This window comes from Lupinus angustifolius, chromosome LG01 (assembly GCF_001865875.1).
Source record: "Lupinus angustifolius cultivar Tanjil chromosome LG01, LupAngTanjil_v1.0, whole genome shotgun sequence".
Lineage (NCBI taxonomy): Eukaryota > Viridiplantae > Streptophyta > Magnoliopsida > Fabales > Fabaceae > Lupinus > Lupinus angustifolius.
In genome coordinates this window covers 34784821-34809257 of record NC_032009.1, presented here as the reverse complement: position 1 = coordinate 34809257, position 24437 = coordinate 34784821, and the positions used below count along the sequence as shown (strand labels likewise).

Here is a 24437-nt window from a genome sequence, read left to right as displayed (position 1 = left end):
CAATAGATAATATAAATTATAAAATAATAATAATAAAAATGTAATATATATAAATTATTTAATTAAAAAATAAATTTATAAATATGTGGGCACTGCAGGGCGAATATTATGATATCCACTCCTATCCATAAGCTATTTATGTATACCCATTATATATATTTTAATGGGTAACCACCACGAATATTATTGTCATCCCTAACACAACCTTTATAAAGTTATTAGACGTTTAAAGTAAGATTTGCGGGTAGAGATGGACACGTAATATGATATGATTGGGTAATTCGGGGCTAGCAGTATACCATTTTTAAAGATTTATATATAATTTTAATTTGAGTATAATATTTGTATATGTCTAGTGTAAAAATATTTACATAATTAATATATCATATATAATTCATTTATATTACTTATAGAGTCAATACTAATTAAATATAAATGATTGACAATATTTATATCTATACTATTAATAAAGGGAAAACACAAAATAACCACCCATCATGGTGTAATTTGTGTTTTCCTATTTTGCCCTCAATATCTTTTTATTTTTACCAAAAAACCATATAATATTATTTTCTTATTTTATCCTTATTATCTTCTTATTTTAAAAGTGTATTTAAAAAATTGAATATTAGACCAATTGAATCGTAAATTTAGCGCAAAAAAATATATTTGAATTTATAAAATACAAACTATACATTACAAACGATAGGAAAACGGGTTGACAAGCACGACAGTGCATGTCAACACGCTAGTAATAATAAGTATAAAACTTATACACTACAATGCATTCATTTTTTCTCTTTTAATTTCTAATAGATAATTTAATATCTTAAAATAAAGTAGAGTTTAATATCATGAAAATAACATTTGTTTGTTGAGAAATCAAGAATTTTAAAAATTATCAACTCTTATTTATAAGGTGAATAATATCTTTGATTAATAAATAAAATATAACTCAAAACTTCACTTCTTAAGCCATATTTTATAGTCTCATGCGAGTGAGACTGAAAATGTTATTTCTTAATCATCTACCAAAAGGTAAGTACATATATTTTATCTATACTATTAATAAAGGGAAAACATAAAATAACCACCCATCATGGTGTAATTTATGTTTTCCTATTTTACCCTCAATATCTTTTTATTTATACCAAAAAACCATATAATATTATTTTCTTATTTTATCATTATTATCTTCTTATTTTAAAAGTGTATTTAAAAAATTGAATATTAGACCAATTGAATAAATTCAACCGTAAATTTAGCGTAAAAAATTATATTTGAATTTATAAAATACAAACTACACATTACAAACGATAGGAAAGCGGGTTGACAGGCACGATAGTGCATGTCAACACGCTAGTAATAATAAAATAACTTTTCAATCGAATTTTATTCATTTTGTGCTTAACTACTTGTAGAAATGTATTAAAGATTAAAGAATCATTAAAATATAGATGTATCACCTTTTATATAGTAAATACATTATTTTACAATTAGAACTTATTTTAAAATCTAAATATATGCTCATAGCACATAATAAAAATATACATAATTTAAATAAATACCAATAAAGTTCATATTGTTGGAAGATAATTGAATGCTTAAATATGATATGAGATATTCATTTCTTGTTGTGCGTATAAAAAACAATTTATTAAAAAGGACAAATTCAATTTGGTAATTTTTACGACTAAAAATAGTTCATGCCCAACTATGAGAGGATAAAACTTTAGTATACCAAAAAAAACAGATAATTAAAATACTTAATATACCTTTAACATGTTCTTACCGACAAAACTACACATTCATGAATTATACTACAAATAAATATAAAAAATGCACCTCCATTTTCGTCTATTTCTCTTATTCTCATTTCACCTCATCTTCTTCTTTCTAAAACTCCCTTCAACCCTATGAACACCAAGCACCAGAAACTTGCAAAATTTATTGATTTCACTTCGAAAATTTTCAATATAGATTTTTTTTTACTATTAAATGATATTATGGAAGCTACGTAAAAAAATGTGTAAAACTATTTCCTTGAATAATCAACTATGTTCAATTCCTTGCTGAGGGTTTTCTTCCGTGTATAATGAAAAAAAAAACATTTATTAACAAGATGTAACAAACATTTATTAACAAGATGTTTCATTGAATAATGAACTAGAGAAAAACATGTATGAAATAACAATATATGAATTTTATCTATTATTATTGTATCATTCATATCTAATTATTATTGATTCTTCAAAAAAAGTAAATTAAAATATAAAGAATAATATAATAATTGTATATAAATATTTATATTAGGTGTGTAAATGTATTACACTCAATCAACAAAAGAGAAACAAGGGATATAAGCCAAAATATTAATTAAATTACATATTAACAAATACTTTGTGTACGTGTTTACCTATCTATAAATATGATTGCACGAATGGCCACACTCGTTTAGGAATGTAGTTGCTTTGGTAATTGCATAAAATAGTAAAGTGACGGGATAGAAAATATTTTGGGATCAAAATGAAGGAAGTGACCTAAGTTTTTTCCCCCAATAGCTAAGAATATCCTATCAAATTATAATTAAGGTGAATATCATATATTTAATATAATTATATTGGTTATTTATTTCAGGGTTACAAAAATAAGTGATCTAATTGATGAAAACCAAAAAAGACTTCTGAAATTGATAACGAATATGAGCTTAATGGGTGGATACTTAAACAGTTGGCCAATAGGGTATAATGGAAACCTCATAAGTTAACACATAAGGAACAATTATGATCCCCAAGACACCAAATCACAAATAGTTTTCACCTCTCCCCATGAGAGATAAAACTAAGGTCCCAAAATGAATTACTAATTTAGTTAAGGAAAGTCATCCTACCAAAATTGTCTCAAAATGTATATCAAATGAGTAGATTACATGAATCATTAGACTAATATCTTCTTGGTAAACATGGATGAGATTACACATGTTGTTTTTATTTTACTCTGAAATTAATAAGCACCACATGAGCTATCTTTTCCTTTGATTATTTTAAAATCTAGAGTCAACATGTCCATGGAGCCCACACATCCTTCCATGTACCACTGTCGGCTGCTTAAACTCTAAATAACTATGACAAACAACGAAAACAAGTTAATAAGAAACTACAAAGAATTTTATTTATTTATTTAATTATTTATCACTCATCCAAAACAGAAATGCAATGCACTGCATAAAAGTAGCTGGCACTGCATAAATGTAGCTATGATTTTTAGTTACGTAAACTTGTTTGGGCATGCAAAGTGCAAACACGCATTAACAAAAGAGTATCATTTATTAATATTAAAGTTTTAAGACGTACAATTTGCCTTAGTGTCATATAAAAATTTATATACATCTAATATATCATATATCATTCATTTAAATTAACTTATTTGAAGAGTCAATGATAATTAAATATAAATATTAGATGATACAATGATAATATATAAAACTTATTTATTGTCAATATATATATATGTTTTTCTCTAGTGTCAAATGAATGAATTTGGTTTTGAATGTTAATAGATGGATTCATCAATGAATAGAAATTCATTTAAACTATAATTTATTATTATAGATTAATAATAATATTAAATATAGACTATAATTTTTAAAAATGAAATATATAAAATTATCATTATGATATATTTAATTTTAGAGATATAATAAGATGAAGATATAAAATCCTAATAGGGTTAAGACAAAATTACACCACCTAACTACTAATTCTCTATATAATAATAAGCATAAGTAGCATTTTAATATATTTTTTCTTCAATACATTTAATATTATAAATTAAACTTTCATATAAAAAATTATATCCGTTAAAATTTTAAAAATAAAGATATGAAGTTAGTTTCATTGATAATGATAAATCTAATATTAAGAGATAATAAATGATAAATTTAATTTTTGAGAGATAATTTAATATAACTTGAAAATATAAATATAATATCTAGAGATAGAATATTGTATGATATTTGATAAATATATATAAATAAATAATACTACTAGTAAAGTTGAAATATTTGAAAATTACTTCAATACAATTACTCTTTTGTCCATTAATATTTTATAAGGATTAAATAAAAAGTTAAAATCAACAATAAGATCTTTAAATATAACTTCCTACAAGTTTTATCTTTATAAGTTGATATAGAATATACATATGTAGATTAATTCAGGTCAAAATTACAGGAACAATAATTTAACATTAAGAAAGTAGTCCCTATGAAAAATCAGATTACTTTCTAGGTTTTGTTGTTGATCACATTTCATCTACACCTCTATATAGTTTCTCCACTCTCAAATGGCACATAAAACTTAGGTTTATGAAACCTCTATATATCTCATTCTTTAATATTAATAATTACGGAAATGATCTACTTATTCCAAGAGTAAGTAGAAAAAAGTTACCACACAACCATTTATTCTAGATAAATCTAATAATTAAAATTTATTCACTAATTCAAATCATTAGATTTCCTAAAATAAATAATTAAGATGTAGAAATAACTTTTTTTCACTTACTCTTAGAGTAATTGGATCATTTCCTTAATAATTATAATAAGAATTAATTCATCTCAATTTACACGCATCTAAATTTTCTTTCATATAGTTTAGATTTTAGAATGACATGTAGGATGCCATTATATCATAGGGTAAAACCAAAGATTAGTCATACTATAAGGTAATGATTATTACTATTATTAATCTAATAAAGCACCAAAAGGGTCCATTTAAACAGGCAGAAGATACATATGATCATTATTTACTATAGTTATATTTCAGACACAATAAAAAAGAAAAAAAACAGAGTTTGAACTTTGGAGTTAGTACTTAATTAACAATTAATAAAACAAGAAACATTTACTCATAGTTCACACTTTTATACTTTATAGAGTTGTTCTAATTTATTTTAATTTTCTAGATATAGGGATACCTTAAAAACCAATTCATTGCAATGCAAAAGCAGCACCAGATTTGCGTAAAAACTACTTGATTGCTGCACCTTGCACCTTGCTCAGGCTTCTCTCTCTTAACTTCAATCCTAAGTATATGATTTATGATTTTATCCCTCTTCTCTTTAAATGAACTCAATTAATTTTTTGAGTTACTCCCTCTCCAACCCAAACACAACATAATCATAACCGACAAAAACTTTGGTATAATGATTTAAAATCTTATTAGATATTCAGAAAAACAAAAAAGTCAATAATTTGAGTGATAACATTCACATATATCAAAAATGATTAATTTGTTACGAATAAGATAAGGGATACCTTATGGTACCCAAAAAAACACAACATAATAATATTTCCAACACTTAATTCTAACTACATTTGAATGACACAAGCACTAACGTAAATATTTCATGCTATATAGTGCTACTAACCACTTAAGAGTTCACAAAAAAACTAAGTATCATTCATTGATTAGCATTCTCTGTTTCCTCTCAGAAATGGGTCGCCATTCCTGTTGTGTAAAGCAAAAATTAAGGAAAGGTTTATGGTCCCCTGATGAAGATGAAAAGCTCTTCAATTATATAACCAGATTTGGTGTTGGATGCTGGAGTTCTGTTCCTAAACTAGCTGGTAACTATAAAATGTTACATCTAAGAAAGTTCTCATCTTTGATCATTTTTTCTTCTTCACTTTTTCATTACTAATGAAACAAGGTGAAGAGTGTAATGGTTTCATGAATTGCAGGGCTTCAAAGATGTGGAAAGAGTTGCAGGTTGAGATGGATAAATTATTTGAGACCTGATTTAAAGAGAGGAATGTTTTCACAGCAAGAGGAGGATCTTATAACAAGTCTCCATGAAGTCCTTGGAAACAGGTAAAAAACCTTAACATACATTGAAGAATGATAAATTTTTCATTTTTTTGGTACACAACAAAAAGTGAGTATCTATTAATGTTCATGAATGAATTCTGAGTTATGTAACATGAGATGATTTTCTTTTCAATATTGTTAGGTGGGCTCAGATTGCAGCACAATTACCCGGAAGAACTGACAATGAGATAAAAAACTTATGGAATTCATGTTTGAAGAAGAAGCTATTGAAACAAGGGATTGACCCAACAACACACAAGCCTCTCAATGAAGGTAATGTAAAAGAAGAGAAGACAAGCACAGAATCACTACAAAAAATGCAAATACCAATTTCTACAAGCCCTTCAGCTACACCAACCTTATTATTTTCATCACAATGTTCGCCACTTCGAATAAGCGACTCAAATTCCTATGATGATGGAAGGTTAGCAGAAGAAGCATCAAGAGAAATTTTCATGAGCAAGCAAGTATTAGACCCTTTATCTTACTATGATAATTTCCAAATGAGTGTTGCACAAAACTCTTGTTATGGTTTACCTGTGAGTAGTAGTTATCAAACAAGCATTAGAACATTGTTTGATCAGAACCAGTTTGGAACAAATCCAAGCTATGGATTCTCTTCAATGCCAAGTCTAACCAATTCAGATCATGTGTCGGTGACAGAGTTTTCTTCAGATAACAACCCAAGTTCTAAAATCAGTTCCTTGTTCATGAATGATAATAATCAAGTGAAAGAAAATTCAAGCAATAATAGCTCAAACATGAGCATTTATAATGCAGGAGGAGGAGGAGGGTTTCATCAAATGATGGAAAATGCTGCAGGGTTCTCTTGGGATGCTGAGAACAAATTAGAACATTCATTTCAGTTCAATGCCATAAAATCAGAAGATTTCAAGACATGTAATTCATGGGAAGAAGGGCAACAAAATTTGCAGACTCATGGTTCAATAGATTTCAGTTGCTATCCATTAACATCACTGTCAGAAGATCTAACAGGAGCAAATTTTGATATATTCCAGCAAATATGATACAATGATATATCTATGAACAGTAAATTCTTTATTATTTTTTTGGTTTTGTTTGTTTTTCTTATTTGAATTGTTTTCTCTTGTTGAAAAGATAGAAAAATGTTGATAGTACAGGAAATTGTTAGTGTAAGATTTGAGTTGAGAGATGTATCTATTTTCATCAGCCAATGTTTGAAACTTTGAATAAAGATATATTCTTGAAGATTAATGATTGAAGCTAAATATGTGTTGTGGCCCTAATCTTCCCTTACTGTCCAACTAATCAATTATTACTTGCTGTTAAAGTGTCATTAAGAGAGAAATACTTGGTGCATAATAATAAGTTACACATCATCTCACTTTGTATTAGATGAGCATGCATCCTCTTCCGTACTGGATAGGAAAGTCGTGTTTTTACTTAGTTTAAGGATATAATTGTTTATTACATTTTATTGCTTTGTTTTTCATAGGACTTCCTCTCTAATACTGGAGATGAGTGTAACTCGTATTAGAAGGTAGGATTAGAGTGTTAAAGTGAAAAAATATAGATTTTTTTAATGATGAAATATGTGGTGTCAATTTCACGTTTTTTTCCTTTCTAATTATGGTCATTATTTCCTTGTAATGCTTCTTTTGCTGTCTATTCTCTAGTGCAACTGGTCAAAGACTCAAATATGATAAAAAGAAAAAAAACAATACACGAATTGCATCAAATAATGCTTCTAAATCCTTTTCCTTTTTGAAGATCCTTGTTTTATATTATAAAGTATACAAATAAAAATATGAATGATGGGCTATGGTAGAGATATTATTAGCGAATAAGAAGATTATCCTGGCCTATCATATAATAAGAGATGCTGTTTTTGCTGTCATATAATCCAGCACCACTATGAAGTTGTGAATCACTCTAAAAGACTAAAGTTGACTGCCTAAAATCTGCATTATTGAAGAGAGATACCATAAGGGCATAAGGCTATCTTGGGTTTTATATTTCTCTATGTAATGCAAATGTATAATGTTAAAAAATATATATCAGGTCGAGTTTGATGAGGGTAAGTATATAGTTAGCTTCACTGCCCCCAAGTGGAATGATTATTTCCAAAATTTGAACAATTTGAGTGACACGACATCAAGAACATTACAGTTGTGTTAAAACTCATTTTTTAAGAGTAATGTTACATGTGACATAAATATAATCATCTTTTTTGAAGTAAGACACTAGGATTGGATTACTAGTGTAAGGGTAGGCTTGTTTACATGAGGTTATACATTCAAATTCCATTGTAAAAAAATTACATGAGGTTATTCATATATATTTGAAAACTAGTATATATAAGATTCAAAACAAATGTCCAAATTTACTCCTGTTATAAAATCATCTATAATATATATTTGTATGATATAATATCATGTTAGCTCTTATGGGTGTACAACTTATTACACCTTAATTTGCTTACTTGTTCCATTATATAAACATGTTGATATTTAAAATTCTGCTAAAGGTAACCAATTAAAGCAAAAAAGAAAAATGAACCCACACAATAAAACCACCTGCTATAGTACTTATACTACATAAGCATTATGCATAAATAAACCAGTAGTGTGTCATAAATCAGAAAAAAAATAGCTACCCTCTATTTGCACGCAAAGCCATCCAAAAAAGTCAATAGGTCCTATATATTAGGAAAACCATGGTGATTACTTATGAATTTATGATCTAATAAGAAATAATATATGATGTTAATTGTTCAGCTACAGTGCATGTATATATATACTAATATACTAACATGACTAGTATACGAAAGAGTGCAAAACTATGGCCCAGAAAATGGTCCTGCCCAAGTTCACATACTACTACTTCAATTAGAATAGATGTGCACTTAGAACTAACCATATGATAAAAGTGAGAGTGGGGCATTGCATAACAATATCATACACATTAATTAACTTGTTTAGGCTTAGTAGATGCAGCTCATGTATTACACTGTTTGGGAAACAATGAACTAAAGCTTCAAATTATGACAGATATTGACATTTATGAAATATTATTATGCCAATGCTAGGATCAATTTACATGCATTATACGCAACTTACTAAAGGTTCTGCCGCCAAGTTATGAAAATATTATCACAGGTTCTGCTTGTGGTCTAAGTCATTCTGATATATAGGCAAGGAAATTGTTGTGAAAAGCAGGTTTTGTGATTAAATAAACCATTATTATGGAGTGTGTATCAATTGTCAAACTATTTCTTTATGTTATCTTTTGCTGAAATCAAAACGTAATCCTTAAGACAATTGTTGTAACTTGGATAAATTAATGGTTCTTTAATGCACTAATAGGTATTTTTGAGAGTGTAAAATAAAAAAACTTTTTTTTAGTAGGTGACGATTAAACACAAACAAAATCCCCACATGTGGCTAACACAAGTTTGACACACGTGTGACTGACTCATCGCACCATTCGAGAGAGTGAGGGAAGAGGGGAGGAGACATTCAATCATGTGACAGTTCGTTTTTATTCATCCCAGTTGAGAGCGTTTCCTCAACTTTTCTCCTCCTTTCTTTATGTGATACTATAATTGACACAAACATTTAAATTGTGGAATTTCGAGAATTGACTTCGATAGTCAGATTATGAGAAAGTAGAATTAGCATGGTAGTCATATTGTGAGTATCTCGAGAATTGACACAAGTAGTCATATCATGGTTGTATTCAAGATTGGCTCTTACCGTGTAGTAAAAATCCGAAAACAAAGAACTCACCTATTTTATCCTAGGGATAACGTGATTAATAGTCTGCTTGCACATTTTAGACGGTATCATGAAACGTCTTAAAGAGTGACCTAGTCGTGACTCCACCAATAATAATTCTTTGAAGTCATTTGCAATTATTGCTAGCACCCATAAATAACAACAATTAGTCCATGTCAATAGTAAAATATATTTTTATATATAGTGAATTTATCACCATTTGAATTAGTCATGAAAGTAAAAAAAAGGTTTAAGTAAAATAGACAACATAGAAATTGAAAAGAGAAGGGAAATATTAAAGATGGTTGAGTGAAATAATGAGTAATGTTGTAGCTTTTTTGGGTCAACTAATGGTGCATCCAGACAAATGATATTGGAAAGCTTTTGATGAATAATAGTTTTTTTAGCATAACATATTCTAACTATATTGATAAAAGGGGCACCGACAAGATGCTGTCTCATGTATAAATGGGAACAAATGGTGTTAATTAAACAAATATATTTTATATGTCATATAGTTTTTGACTCCCATTTATATAGCTAATTAAATTTTCACGTGTTCTAACCAGCTGAATAGTAAACATTAGAATCTATTACTATAAAATTTGAGAATGAGTAAATATTACATAATCACTATCACTATCACTATTGTCTGAAGGTATTTATACTTAGAAAACGATAATCCGACGATGACATATTCATCTTACATAAAAGCTGAGGTCAATATACACGTTGAGGTTGAAATGATAGCTTGCTAACAAATGGCATCAAATCAAAGAACTGGACAAAATGAAAGAAGACGAAGTTAGGTAGAACCCAAATACCCAATGATGCAGGGTGTTGGGGCAAAGTCTAATGACAACATAGATTAAATATTTGGTGTCGTAGATCTTGTCTCACATATTATTTCGTGCTAATGAAAATGTTATATTAAATAAAAAAATTAAATTTGTTATTTTTGCTTTATTGTCAGCATCGATAAATATTATATAAAACAAGATCTTAGACAATTGATCTATATTCCTATAAGTGATGTATTGAAATTCATTAACCTTAGATATTTAGCTTCTAGAGGAAATAGATAGACTATGGGCATGAGATTATGAGAGTGAGAAATAACATGAAAGATATAATCTAACCGTCATTTGGAAGGATGAATTTTAGGCAAAAGTGCTTGAGAATATAATTAGAAGCATTGTAGTAAGAAGAATCGATTGTAATTTGTAAAAAGTTGTGACAAAAGAAGCACCGTAGTAATAAGAATCGATTGTAATTTGTAAAAAGTTGTAACAAAAGAAGCACATTCCCTATTATAATTGCAACATATCTAATTGTTGAAAGATCTTGTTATGAGTTAAGTGAAATAAATATTTAAGTAAGTTTAATATCACATTTACTTAAAATATTATATTTGACATTTTGTGACTTATAGCATGGTAAAAAAAAATACAAAACCTAGTACTATTACTCAATGAATTCGGCTTTATGGCTTAAAAAGTGATTATGACCTTGAACGCCGTAAAGGAAAAAAGCCGCTTTATTTGTTTTTTTTACCATTTATTTGGGGGCTAACCAGAAAGCAAAGAAACTTAGAAGTACATAAGCATTCCTTAATTCGAAAGCGTTAATAATAGCTTCTCATCAAAGATAAGTTATCATTTGACGTCTATAGGAATGTGTTTTTCGCTGATTGGCCTTTTCTCACTCAAACCATGGAACTTTTCATACCTATTTAGTTTAGTGACTTTCTATTATTGCATTTTCGAGTACCTGTACTAATAAGATGTTGGTCTAGTAATGTAAAGCCCTATTAGGTTTTTGGATGAAGGTTTGATTTATGTGAGTAACACTTGTTATGAGAGACAGTCATACATCATGAAATTATTAGATCCTTACCCAAAAGTCAGAAATATCATTGGTATAACCAAAAAAATATCCTAATATTTAATAGGGACTTTCTTGTTTTTACCTTAGTACCCTTCTTTCCTAATGAATTACTTGGTTTAATAAAGTTAAGATAACCCACCAAGAATAGACAAGTAATGAAAGGTTTGTTGTAAACTGATAAACTTGTGAGAATGAGACTCAACCTAATTAGTTATAGTTTAGGTTTGACATATTTCATGCATAAAATATTAAGATGAGTGAGTTATAATAGAATATTATAATATCATCTACTCTATGTAGTAGATTTCACATATAATGGATTAAGGCTTGATTATTGTTATTTTATATTTCATAAATAGTCAAATAGAATAGTTTTTAGTATGAGTTAGAAAATAGAACATTTTGATTTTGGATTCAAAGAAAAGTCTAATATATATGCACTTATAGTTTATAGTTTAATGTTTTTACATGGTTAGTTTATCATAAATCATTTGTATATTACTTTTGTTTAGAGTTAATGATGATTAACATATAAATGATAAATAATAGATTCTCTCTATAAAAAAAACTCTTATATCTTCAAGGTAACAAAGCACATTAACACATTTCATTCCATTTCATTCTACTATCTACAACACCCAAACAATAAATCTCATTGAAAATGGGGGCACTCGCAACACTTGTTTGGGTGCAAAAAAAAAACATAGTTTAAATGAACTTATTTTTATAACATTGATTTCAATTATAATTGAGTTTAAAGTTGAGTGAATCATGTTTGGATATTTTATTCTAAAATTAAGTTATGTAAGGAAATTCAATATAAAAGTTTCAATCAAACCCAAAAAAAATAGATGTTCTTCACTCTTACAAACACCATTGTAGAGGCTCCAAACGTATTTCCATAAAATTACCAACCATATTGGCATGAAGTCCAAAAAATAATACATTTTCTTCATTCTTTAAACATCATTCTAGAGGCTCCAAAAGTAAAATCAAATAAACACTCATAACATAATTCCCTTAGGATTTATCTTAATTTGTCTGAAGTGCAATATTGTTATAGAAAAAAATGGGTCCATATAGTTATGCAAACAAGTTAACTTCTTTATCTGGGCCATCTAGAAGTTTCATCCAAGATCCAAAATCTACATGCAGAGATAGCCACATACCCATTTCTGTTGATAAGGAATTGAAATTGAAAATTCACTCCTGAATCAAGTTCAGTGTGGAAAAAGGAAATCAATATTGAAATTGGATCTTCTACCTTTGTGGAGGACCATTTGATGAAGTGTACTCTTTCTACATCTTAATATATACTTATATCACAATTTAATGGTATTAGATACGTATTGAACATCTAAAAATATGGGGTCACGTGCTTCATGAGAATGACTTTGCTTAAAACCAGTGAAAATGCTTGTATAACAAACAGATTTAAGATATCACAGCAAATGAGAATTAAGAATGGTTTACTTTGCTGTCATCAATAAATCACTTGTCTTCAATATGATAACCATGTTATAACTTATAACCAACAACACAATCTGGTTCAGAGAATGACATTAAATAACAATAAACAGATTAGTTCTAATGCAGTTTTCAACCTATTCCAGATTAGTTCTAATGCAAATAACAACTCTCACAAGTATCTCCAGGATAGAAATACAGGAACTTACAACAGAAAACAAAAATTCGCGCAGCCATATTGAAGACTAAGTTCCACCAATGCGACCAAGAACGATTCAGCAACTAGGCCAAACACATTATCTTGACTCTTTTTTCAGTATATACAACGTGAATGCAAAAACGATTCAGCATGATTTACAAAAACTGCACCCAAGTGAAATAAAATAATTAAATAAATAATACATAAACTAGAAAACCTCACTTTCATTACATATATGAACTATATATTCGTCCGTTCAGAATGCTAGCTGCAAGCTTCGGAGACACCTTTTAATTCTTGGTGACTTAATATAAGTTTTGTCATAATCACTTAATACAAGCCTTGCCATTGCATTATATGTAGATTTGTGCAGTCACCACAAAATTGATGATTTGGTTCCAGTTGATAGAAACTGGATTTGAATAGAAAGAATCTGAATATTATTGATAGAAATCGATAAGAATTACACTGAATTCTCAAGGAATTCGAAAGACCTAGAACTCTTCCTATGCCCAAACGCCCCAACCACTATTCTCAACAAATGATAAGATAGCTCTCCCTCTCAACCCTTCTTACTTATAGGTTAACTAATTAACTAACTCAACTGCTTCACTAACCAGGCCTAACCAATCGAGGCCCATTCCTATTTCTTCTGTTATATACTTTCCTAACTGTGCTTATTCCTAACAATCTCTCTCTAAGTACAAGTTGTTCGCATGAGAGCATACTCCACCTTGCAGGAACCCTTTTTGAATATTTTGGCAGGTTCACTAAGAGCATAGCCTGCCTAATTAGAGCCACATGCTCTTCTACACACTTGTTCTGAGACTACCATTGTCTGACATCTACAATGTAAGACATTGCCTTGGACTCCCGATACAATAGACCTAATACTCACCTTAGCCAAACCATCGACTTTGCTACCACTTGTTGGGCCATAAGGGGAGCCCAAACACCGAGGAGATGTGAATGTAATCTATCAAGCGAAGAATTAAATGCATATGTCCATCAACTTATATGTTTCTCACTGCCGATTCCTTCTTGATGTGGGACTTATTTCACTAACACTTGGATTCCTAACACATATTTTAATGTACATAACTCGCATAGCAAATAACTTGTAGGAACTATGACCTTATACATCAATATATTGTAAATACCAACTCAAACGTAACAAAAGTCCATAAAGCACGAACCAAATTGCTATAGCGATACTTTACAGGGGGGAAAAAGGATGGGACATAAATCACAAGAGTTAGAAAAGTTGGTAATGCTATCAAATCTACTGAAAGTTCAGTTATATTATGTGAAACATTTCCATATGCAAAAAGGTAAATTTACTTGTCTAAGTCTTGTTGAGATAGTTAGCCGTATGTATGGTTTGTACAAGACTTCAATCAACAATACTCAATACCACAAAGCCACAAACAACAATGGCTAAAATGAACTTTACATATTTTCACAATGTGCATAAATGAGTATCTAAGTACAACACATTCTTAATCTGCCATTTGAAACACTTACAAGGATCAACCATTTTGATTAATGAAATGAAGGCACTTATAGACCCAAGGGCTGTCTGTGCAATTGAGCTCCTGGCTGATAAAGAGTGAGGTGGTGTATGGCTTTTGCAAACAGTTCCCTCAAATCAGGATGCTGAGCTAGAACAGGACGAGCAAGCTTCTCTAGGGTATTCAAGGCACGTTCATCCTCAAGAACCTTACTATTACCCACATTCAAGGCAAGGTAACAAAGTAATTTTAGCCCATGCATTTGTGCACGATCATTTAAATGCAACATAGTCATTAGCTTGGGAAGTCCATTACGCTCAAGTATTGCTTTAGAATGGTCAACACGATTATAGTTGTCTGGACACACAAACTTCCCCAAGGCAATAGCAGCTTCAATTGCTACATCTGCATCTCTATTACCCAGCCGGGCAACCAAAGGAGAAAGAATATGTGGAATATTTCCGGAGAAGTTTCTTGCCAAGGACCCTATTGATTTAATGGCAGGAATCTGCAATGCCGGATCACTCCCTTCACGAACCACTCTCAAAAGCTGATCCAAAACTGCTTTTGCTGCAGTAGTATTAGGCTTAAAAGCAACTCTTCTAAGATCAGCATTTGACTCAGCCACTGCAGCAATCTCCATGACAGCCATAAGACAATTGAACTGTAATTCTCCACTCTCAGACTCTATAATCTTGGCAAGACAAAGCAAACCTTTTGTCTCCGTAACCTTCTTGCAAGATAAAAGACACCCTATGGAAATTTTCCAAAGAGCCTTAGCACAACTCACTTTTATCTCATTCCTCAACCCCGCGTTCTCCACCTCTCTTTCTCTTTCTCTTTCCCTCCTATTGCTCCCTCCTCTTCCACTACCATCAGAATTCACCAAATGCGAAGAAGACTCTCCTGATGACGACAAATTCAAAACCAGCGAATGAATGCTAGTCCGACCCCCCTGAAGCATGGGGTCAGGAAGAACAGTGTCCATTGACAACAACGAAACAAGGGGTCTATGCACATTGGCTCTCACCAACTCCTCCTTAGCAACATCATCTTGTGCAGCCATTGTAGAAACCAAATTGGCCACCGCTACCCGAACCCTCATGGAAGCAGAGGTATCTCCCAAAACCTGCACAATTGTTGGAACCCCGAGACAATCCACAATGAACCTCACCACTCTCTCTTGCTTCGTGGCAACAATGACAAGAGTATTGGCCGCTTCAACCTGAGCCTCGGGCGAAGCAACCTCCTTAAGAAGCTTCAACAGAGGCACAATCCCACCTTGTTCCATGATAATAACTTTGTTTCGGTCATTATCCACGGCGATAGAGCCCAACGCGGTGGCCGCTTCGGCGCGATCCCTAACTTGACCTAACTGAAGCGTATAAATGTAAGTCCAAACCCACGCAAGGATGGGGTCAATACTGGCAATAGGCGGAAGCGAAAGATTTGTGCCTTTTGAATCAAACACGCTAAGAAGCCAAAGCATATCACCGTTCGAATTTTCCAGAAGGTTCCACACCTTCCGGAAATCAGCGGCGGAGGTTATCGAAAAAACGTGGCGGAGGACGCCGCCGTGCTTCCTACACTTACGGACTAAAGCGAGAGCGCGTTCTAGATTCTTGGTGACGTCAGCGGCGATACGGCGGATTGGACGGTCGTTGAGGTTAACGGACGGAGTGGCGGTTACGAGACGGAGAACGGAACGGAGGCTTTCGCAGAGAAGCTGAACTTTGTTAGCGAGTTCGGAATAGTCGAGTTTTGATGAGTCAGCACCTTGAGCGAGTTTGATGACTCGGTCACCGAGTAGGATTGGAATCAGTAACTCGTCTTGGAGACTCTTCTCATCTTCGTGTGTAAGGTTAGGGTTAGGGTTACCCATTGAAAATGAGACAAATTAATGAAACACCAACGTTACTTCTTCACTACTCACTACTACAATGTTATGTTTTTCTTTTGTGTTATTATCTTATCTATGTTGTAGGGTTAGTATAGTGAGTTATTATAACTTATAAGCTAAGGCATGAATGAATTTACAGGTGATAGTTCTTTCCTTCCGAAATTCTTGCCGGACACGTACTCACTGTAGTGTGTAACTGATATTAATAAAATTTTTAGAAAGAATGTTAGTACTAAATAATAATTAAAGATTATTAAACATATTTAAATATTCCAACGAGTCAAAGGATATTGCGTAGAATCTTCTAGAATGTAAGAATGACTCTTCCATGAACCAGCGGTGGGAATGGAAAAGTAATAAAGATGTATCCACTTTTTCACAACGTGGAAAAACTCTTCGAGTCTCACTTAAATTAAGAGTAATATTCTATTTTAATTATCATGTTAATGTGATGTATACAAAACAAGATAATTATTGAATATATTAACTATAATGTAAATGCATTTTAACTACAATATCCCTAATAACATTGAAATCATCAATTTCAAGAAAAGTACTAAGTAATTAATGTATGACAATATAATAAATTGATTTTGTAAAGTGATAAATAATATAAAGAAAAAAAGTGTGAAAGTGGGATTTAATGTCCATTGAGCATGTTTGGAAAAATAAAATAAAATGAGGCTCCAAAGTCTGAATAGCAAAACTCCAATTCACTTATGTATAACTTAATGAAATTACTTAAAAGCAAAGGGTAAAAGTATTACAGGAAATTGATTCTCAGATCAATACACTTAAATTTCAATCCATAATAATATCACATACAAACAAATCAACAGTTACTTCTCCATCATAACAAGGAAAATCACTAAAGTTTAGGTTTATTTCATAGTGGATGAGTGAATGCACTTGTCCTTCTCTGACTAAGCAAGTGTTTAAAGTTTTGCCACTAATCCATTCTGAATTTGTTTGGGACCTCCATTATTATCCTTCACACCATTATTATATTTAGAATCCATTTCACATTGACTAGGTGGAACATCTACTGCAGGGGAGCAATTGAAGAATCCATGAGGCTGCACAAACGAACAGTGATCCTTAGGTCAGACATAAACAACAACAACAAACCTTTATCCGATTAGGTGGAGTCGGTTATATGGACAGAACGATGTCATAGTGCTATATCATAAATCATGTTTATTGAAGTCAAACATAAACACAAAATAGTAAAGCCAAAAAAGCAGCGCTATGCAACTAAACAGTTCACATCATTTTAAGATATAGAAGCAATTTGATATGTAAAAGATGTATCAACAATGTCCCACATAATAACAATGCCAAATGACCCAATTAACAATTCTTGATATTCTAGTGCTTTTAGTATCAAACATCATTAAATGATATAAAATGAATCAATAGACTACAATACAAGGAATGCTCATCAAGAAAAAAAAAACTATGAAAACAATAAACTAGACAATTACCACGAGCACAAAACCAATGTGTTCTACTGGCATAACAGGCCAATCTTCTAAGCGAGGGACATGAGTAATTCCAAATACATACCTGAAAAGTTAACAAAGTTAGCCTCAAGAGTCAAGAGAAGAAAATGTGCAACAATTTCATTAGCAAATTAGCAAATCAGTAAAATGAACCGGAAAAAGGAAATGGAGAAACTTATTTAGCTTATACATCACCCGGCAAGAGGTTAAGTTATTGCTTAGATCTGTTACATAGTTTAATTAACTCTTTTGGCATGTAACTAAAAAGATTGGAATATCAGCTTAATATACACTAAGAAAAGATAATAATTATGCAGATTGGATGGCTAATTTGTCTTTTCTCTTAACTAAAATCTCCATAATAGAGTGTTCCACTGCTTCCTACCCCGGCCTTTCACTTTTGTTAGTTGCTGAAGTTTCTGGGGCCTCTTTGCCCCACTCCACTTCCATGTCTGTTCAGTTTTGTTTGTGTCCTTAGCCCACCCCTGACAAAAAATGGAACTAATTGTTTCCCTAACACAAGAGCTTTACTAACATAATTTTACGAATAGTATAACATATGAAGCAGATACTAGATACCATGAGAAAACTTTTAATAAAATGGGCGTGTGTGTGTGGGAGAGGGAGAGAGAGATGACCAAAGAACTATATCACTTTCTTCCAAAGGTCGGTTTTGCTTAACCCATGTAGCTAGTCCTTCACCAACACGTGGATTTTGATTCGGAAATTCCCCTCCGGGAAACATTTCATCACGTGAATAAGATGTTACCCAAAGATTATGCTTCAAGAAAGCAGCTCTTCTTAAAAACTTGGCCTCAGATCCTGCTAATGGCAAGCAGTTTGAGCCAGGTACTAGCTTATAGCCTGTCAATTGTCCAGTTCTATTTCCTGTTCTAGTGTTCCTTACCTGAAGCATTATTCAAATAGTAACCTGTCATTCGACGAATTAAGTAAAAAACAACATTTCGAGATTTGAGACAACAGTATGTATTTTTGTGGAAAAAGGAGAAGTAATTGCAGAATTGTTAATGGCTACTGGATAGTAAGGAAACCATCAACTATATTTCAGCATAGCAAGTAAAGATTCAACAATTTGAAGTGTGAAACTATTAACATGAATAGGTGGAAGAAGTTGGCACCAGAAACATGGAAAGCCTTACAATCCAATGTCGAGCAGTCAAAGGATTGCAATCACGCATTGCTTCCAATTCAGATCTTAGCAGAGTCTCTTCAGCATAGAATGCATTATTGTGGACATTATTCTCCCCAGGTTCCTCAACTTTGACATTGATCTCCACAACCTATCAATCATTGTAACATTATAAGAATCAGGGCTTGGAAAATACTTAATTTCATTCTATGATAAAACTTTGATTGATACTGACAAAAATGGAAGCATTATATAAAGTAAACTGAAATCAGATAACCAATTATAGCATGGCTAGAAAATTTTGTATTACAATTGAAATACCTGATTCAAAGCGTCACCTGGTTTAGAATCCACAGCCATGTCCATGCGAGCAACAAAAAAGTGTTGATGAACTGGAGCGTATAGACCTGGTGCAATCATGGTTCCATATTTTCGAAACTCTCCAGGCAGCAAGGCTCCTAAGCTTAGAATTCCAGTTAGCTTAACTTCAGCTTCAATTCTCCCATCCTGGTTCAACATGCACAATCATTTTCCAGAGAGTTAATTATTCGTTAACCATAGATTGCAAAAAAAATACAAAAAAGATAATATATGTGTAGTTCATGAAAAGTTAGGCAAGACAAGATTAAATAAATAATGCTGACCTTGCTTAAAACAAAATAAACTACCAGGGCAAAAAGATGTGATCATATAGTACAAAAAACTAAAAATTTCTGATAATATACTTTAAAGGATGATCAAAGAGTGGACATTTGTGAAATTAAGCCATAAGAGAAGAAAAACAAATCAATTTATAATGCCATTAATGTTAAGCATTTGAATCCTTTACAATGATGTAATGTTTAACCTGCCTGATAAAAGTGCCAAAAAAATCCATACTCATAGTTAGCCACGGTACATATAAAAGAAGCTGAAAGTCTTCTAGACCTACGGACTTCTGCTAAGCCGGTTCTCCAGTCTTGATGCTTCCACAGGATACCATGATCCTCTTCATGCAAACATACACAATTTTCAATTGTCTCAACTCCACCGGTGAAATTTGTGAAGTGAGCATCAAAATATTTGATGTAGCCCAAACAATCACATCCCTGTAACAAGAATTGACTTTAGAGCAATTGAAATTCAATCAAAAAGAGCAACATACCAAAACAATATACATATTGAAGAGGATAAAAATGGGTTCTTAAACCTTCTTGAGAGAATGTGCATTTTTTCCCAAGCCATCTTCCCCAGCATCAAAAGCATTCTTCCTGTAATGTGGTTCATTTGGATCACCATAGGGCACAACCATCTCCACAAAACTCAGTCGATGAGCTACAGGCCTTCGCCCTCGACTGCCATCAACATATGCAACAGAATATATAACCAGACCTTCTCTGGGCGTGAATCCAATACGAAAGTTCCACTGTTATCAAGCAAAGAACAAAGTGACTACTGATTAGTTGTGCATTCAGAAAATAAATAACTAGTTATATGCTTACGCTTGACTTTTCAAAGATAAATCAATTAATAAATTTCACATCTACCTTCTGCCATTCAATATAATGTCCATTTACACGAAAGCTTGGACCTTCAGGCTGAATAATTTGCAAGGGCTTTACATCACTTCTATCAACTCCACCTCTTGTTCCACCAGGAGTATAGTTCCTCAAGGGATCAACCGGAGGGAGAGGAACAAGTTTGCGGTCTTCAAACTCAATCACCACCATGTTTTGCATATCAACAAGCACATATATGCCATCAACAGGGCGTGCATAGCCATTTTCCATAGGGCAGTCACTCTCAGCACGACAAAATATAAGTGGTTTAGCAAGTCTACGGCTGGGAGCATCAGCTTCACTGTAATTACCTACACACCTGCATAAGAATTATAAAGAATGAAGTTTAAATTTAGAATATGCACAACAAAAGAATAACCACATGAGAGCTCCATGAACAATGGATAAAAAGGGAGGCCAGGTGCATGAGGCTCCTATCTAGTGGGGCTGTGGAGAGTAGACGTGCGCAGCCTTACCCTCGCACGTGAAAAGACTGTTTCCAGAATGGATGTCAAAGTAAAATTACCAGGCATCAACCATTACAAGGTCCATGTCCTCAATGCCCCTTTTCTTCATAGCCTCTCTAAACGGAGGAAAATCTTTAACAACAGCTTCACATTCTGCATACTCCACAGCATCCTGAAGACAGATATAGTATTATGAGATTAATCCTCAGATATAACTAACGAAGTTCCTTTTGAAATCTACACTAATCTGATTATCTTTAGGAATAAAACTTGGGATGTGACCTCAAATTTCAGATTTATAAATCTGCCAAACTAGCCATTGTTTTCTATCTTTTTTCTTCATGGCAGAAATTCTCCACTACACTTGAAGATTAAAAAACTAATAAAATATAAATTATAAACATGTAAGAGTCTGAGCCTCATGAATTTCAAGATTTTGATCTGATAGACTGATACTTACTCAATAGTCTAATGTTCTAATTCATAAGAAAATGAAAGATGTAACAAGGTAAAATCAAACTATGCCACTGCTGACATTCTTTCGGTCGGTATAACATATTTATTACATCTGATTTTCTCAAACTGTCTGCAAAATTCTTCAGCGTAAGGCACTAAGGCCAACTAAACAGGACACTAGTGATTGAAGTATTTCCAAATACTACAGCTTGTACATAATTGTAAGAAATGGATACAGAAGTGATGAGGAAAAAACATACCATTGGAGGCTGAACATCAGGAACAACATGTGATGAAATTACTTTTCCACGGTGATGACCTCCTCGAGTTACTGCATGTACTTCTGATAATTCAACAACCCATATACTAGTCTCATTTGTCCTCTTATTGTAAACAACAAGCCGAGCACATCTTGGAGGGAGTTTACTGGGAATTACAGGCCCTCCTTTAGTTCTAGGAAGTAATGATGGTTGGAAAGGTGGAAAGAAATAAGCATCTGCAAGTGCAACAACATTTTTATCTGGTTCCAACAAAACTACTTCAATAAAGCGCATACTGTCTCTGAGCTGTAACAAACAAAAAGAGTCTTTAGTTAGAACTGCTACAAAATAGAGTATAAAATTTGATTATCAAATTACTTGTATAAAAAATAACTCCATGTATCCTCTTAAATAAGCTATAGTATGGTTTACCTCTGGAGTGGCACCAGCTGCTCTCACAGTTGCCACTGCCACAGTGATTTCGGCAGCAGATAAAGGGTCCAAAGGGTGGCTTGACTGGGGTCTTGTCAATGCAGTGATTCCTGTTCAACAAGCAAATGTAATATAAGAAAACAGACAGATAGCTAATACAAAACAAGTGAAAGTAACCAGAACAAGATTCAAGAACTTGCAATGAACTCAAGTATGAATGCACAAGTGGCAAAATATTTTAGCATATATTGCTTCGAAGTTTATGATACAAAAACCAATGAGCCATCTCCTGAAAGTTAATAAGCATCTCTTGAAACATATTTAAGAAGCAAATAGCAACAGACAAGGCTTTTTGCCTTTTATTTTGAACAAATTAAAAACTAATTGGCTAAACACAGATCAAAGAGAGAACTCGGATAAAGATACAATATTTTAACTTTCCATTCTCTTGCTAGAAGTTTAATAGAAACTAAGGGTCTATTTGCGAGTTTAGTTGTTTTGGAGGGGAAGAAAGAGAAATAGAAGGTTTCAGAGTTAGCTCACAAGTATATTTCATGACTCTCAAGCCTTCTCTTTCTTTTTGTTTCGCTCCAAAACTCAACTCGTAAACAGACCTTAAGAGTCTTGCAAACAATTTCAATTAAAAATACTATTAACTATTATATTCTGACTCTTTTTTACACCTACTCTAACCTATTGATCAAAAGATTTTTTTGCCTTGGTGTAAAAAGTAGTGCGATAAGAGAATGGTTAAACGAACATTTTAAAACAGAGTTTGCTTGTGTCCATCATCCATAATTCTCTATGAAACAATGCATACGTGTCTAGACACATGCATGCAAACATAAATTCACCTACCACACAAAACATGAATTAACCCTATAAACACACGTAACCTAGGTATCAACCGATGCAAATCATTAATCTTCTGCTCTATACATGATTTAATTTAAACAATAACCTCAATAGTTCAATTTTTTCGTAATTGAACATAGAACATTGAATAAAAGAGAAAGAAAACATAGGTTATGTATGGTACCTTGAGGAAGAGAAGGAGGAGGCGCATTAATGGAAGATTGTTGTTGAGTGATAGGTACGGATAGATTCTTTGGAGGATGATCGAGGTTCCAATCAGGAATTGGCGTCGTTTTTTGCGGAGTTGTGGCCATTGCAAAGGGTTTGAGAGTTCACCAAATAATCCACCACTGCAATATCTCTGATCAACAATTTCACACTCTTTTGACATACAGATATTACCAATTCCCTTTCTTCTTCTTCTTCTTCTTCTTCTTCTTCTTCGATCAACACACTCTTTGAATAAGAATGATTAATCTTTATTGATATAAATGGAAATGGAAACAGAGCTTGTTATATATAAGGGTGACTCAGTGAAACTCAGAATCAAAACCACGTGCTTACTCTATCTGCTTCTGTTTATTTCTCTTAATAATAAAAAGTGTTTTTTCTTTCCAGCCTTTTTAATTTTGTCTACTCTAGTTTACAACATAATAAAGACAGAGAGGGATGGATCATGATACTGTTACAGAACGTTTCTTTCAAGCTATACATATTCTAGTCAATAATAATAGATATTGTGTTCCTTACACGTTTAACAAAAAATATTAATCATAATACTTCTCACCTATAAATTTACCAACAAATGTGTTTGTCTATCGGTGGAAGGAATCACTGAATACCAAAAAGATTAAGAGTTCGATTCGTGAGTGAATCCCAAGAAGATTAAGGGTTCGATATATATCGGAGAGAAAAAAGATTCTCTTAAATAATCGATAGAAAAATATTTGTTTTTTCAATGACAAAAATATTATTTTATTATATAAAATAATAAAAATATTTTACAATGTTATTCTTTCTTTTGTTTTTATAATACTTATTTTTTTATTAATAAAAATGATTTTTAGTCATCGAAGAAACACTTATCGAGAGGGACATCCACACACCCTGAAAGTGACAGTCTTATCAAAAGGATAAGGAAAACCCTTACTTATATCAAAATAATATAAATTTCTGAAAAAAAAA

At 32.0% G+C, this 24437-nt stretch overlaps 3 protein-coding genes across 6 annotated transcripts; 1 reads left to right on the top strand and 2 right to left on the bottom strand.

Moving 5' to 3' along the window:
* On the top strand, window positions 5376-19246 carry LOC109362532 (transcription factor MYB86-like). Of its 4 annotated transcripts, none has more exons than XM_019608404.1 (4): window positions 5376-5629; window positions 5744-5873; window positions 6013-6598; window positions 19008-19246. In XM_019608404.1, exons 1-4 carry the CDS (start codon window positions 5410-5412, stop codon window positions 19068-19070), a joined length of 999 nt encoding a protein of 332 aa, XP_019463949.1. In that variant the 5' UTR covers window positions 5376-5409; the 3' UTR covers window positions 19071-19246. The 4 variants fall into 4 exon arrangements, with proteins under 4 accessions (XP_019463949.1, XP_019463941.1, XP_019463933.1 ...); XM_019608396.1 differs by lacking the exon at window positions 19008-19246 and adding an exon at window positions 6654-7028 and having other exon boundaries at window positions 5381-5629; window positions 6013-6557; XM_019608388.1 differs by lacking the exon at window positions 19008-19246 and adding an exon at window positions 6651-7028 and having other exon boundaries at window positions 5381-5629; window positions 6013-6557.
* LOC109362526 lies at window positions 14502-16760 on the bottom strand. Its single transcript, XM_019608367.1, has one exon. The coding sequence runs from the start codon at window positions 16572-16574 to the stop codon at window positions 14742-14744; it is 1833 nt and encodes a 610-aa protein (XP_019463912.1). The 5' UTR covers window positions 16575-16760; the 3' UTR covers window positions 14502-14741.
* LOC109362517 (primary amine oxidase-like) lies at window positions 17285-23931 on the bottom strand. Its single transcript, XM_019608353.1, has 12 exons — window positions 23437-23931; window positions 22398-22507; window positions 21966-22271; window positions 21309-21421; window positions 20771-21101; window positions 20434-20649; window positions 20096-20332; window positions 19566-19751; window positions 19255-19395; window positions 18733-19001; window positions 18077-18158; window positions 17285-17668 (listed from the first exon to the last, which is right to left on the bottom strand). The coding sequence occupies exons 1-12, from the start codon at window positions 23564-23566 to the stop codon at window positions 17528-17530; spliced, it is 2262 nt and encodes a 753-aa protein (XP_019463898.1). The 5' UTR covers window positions 23567-23931; the 3' UTR covers window positions 17285-17527.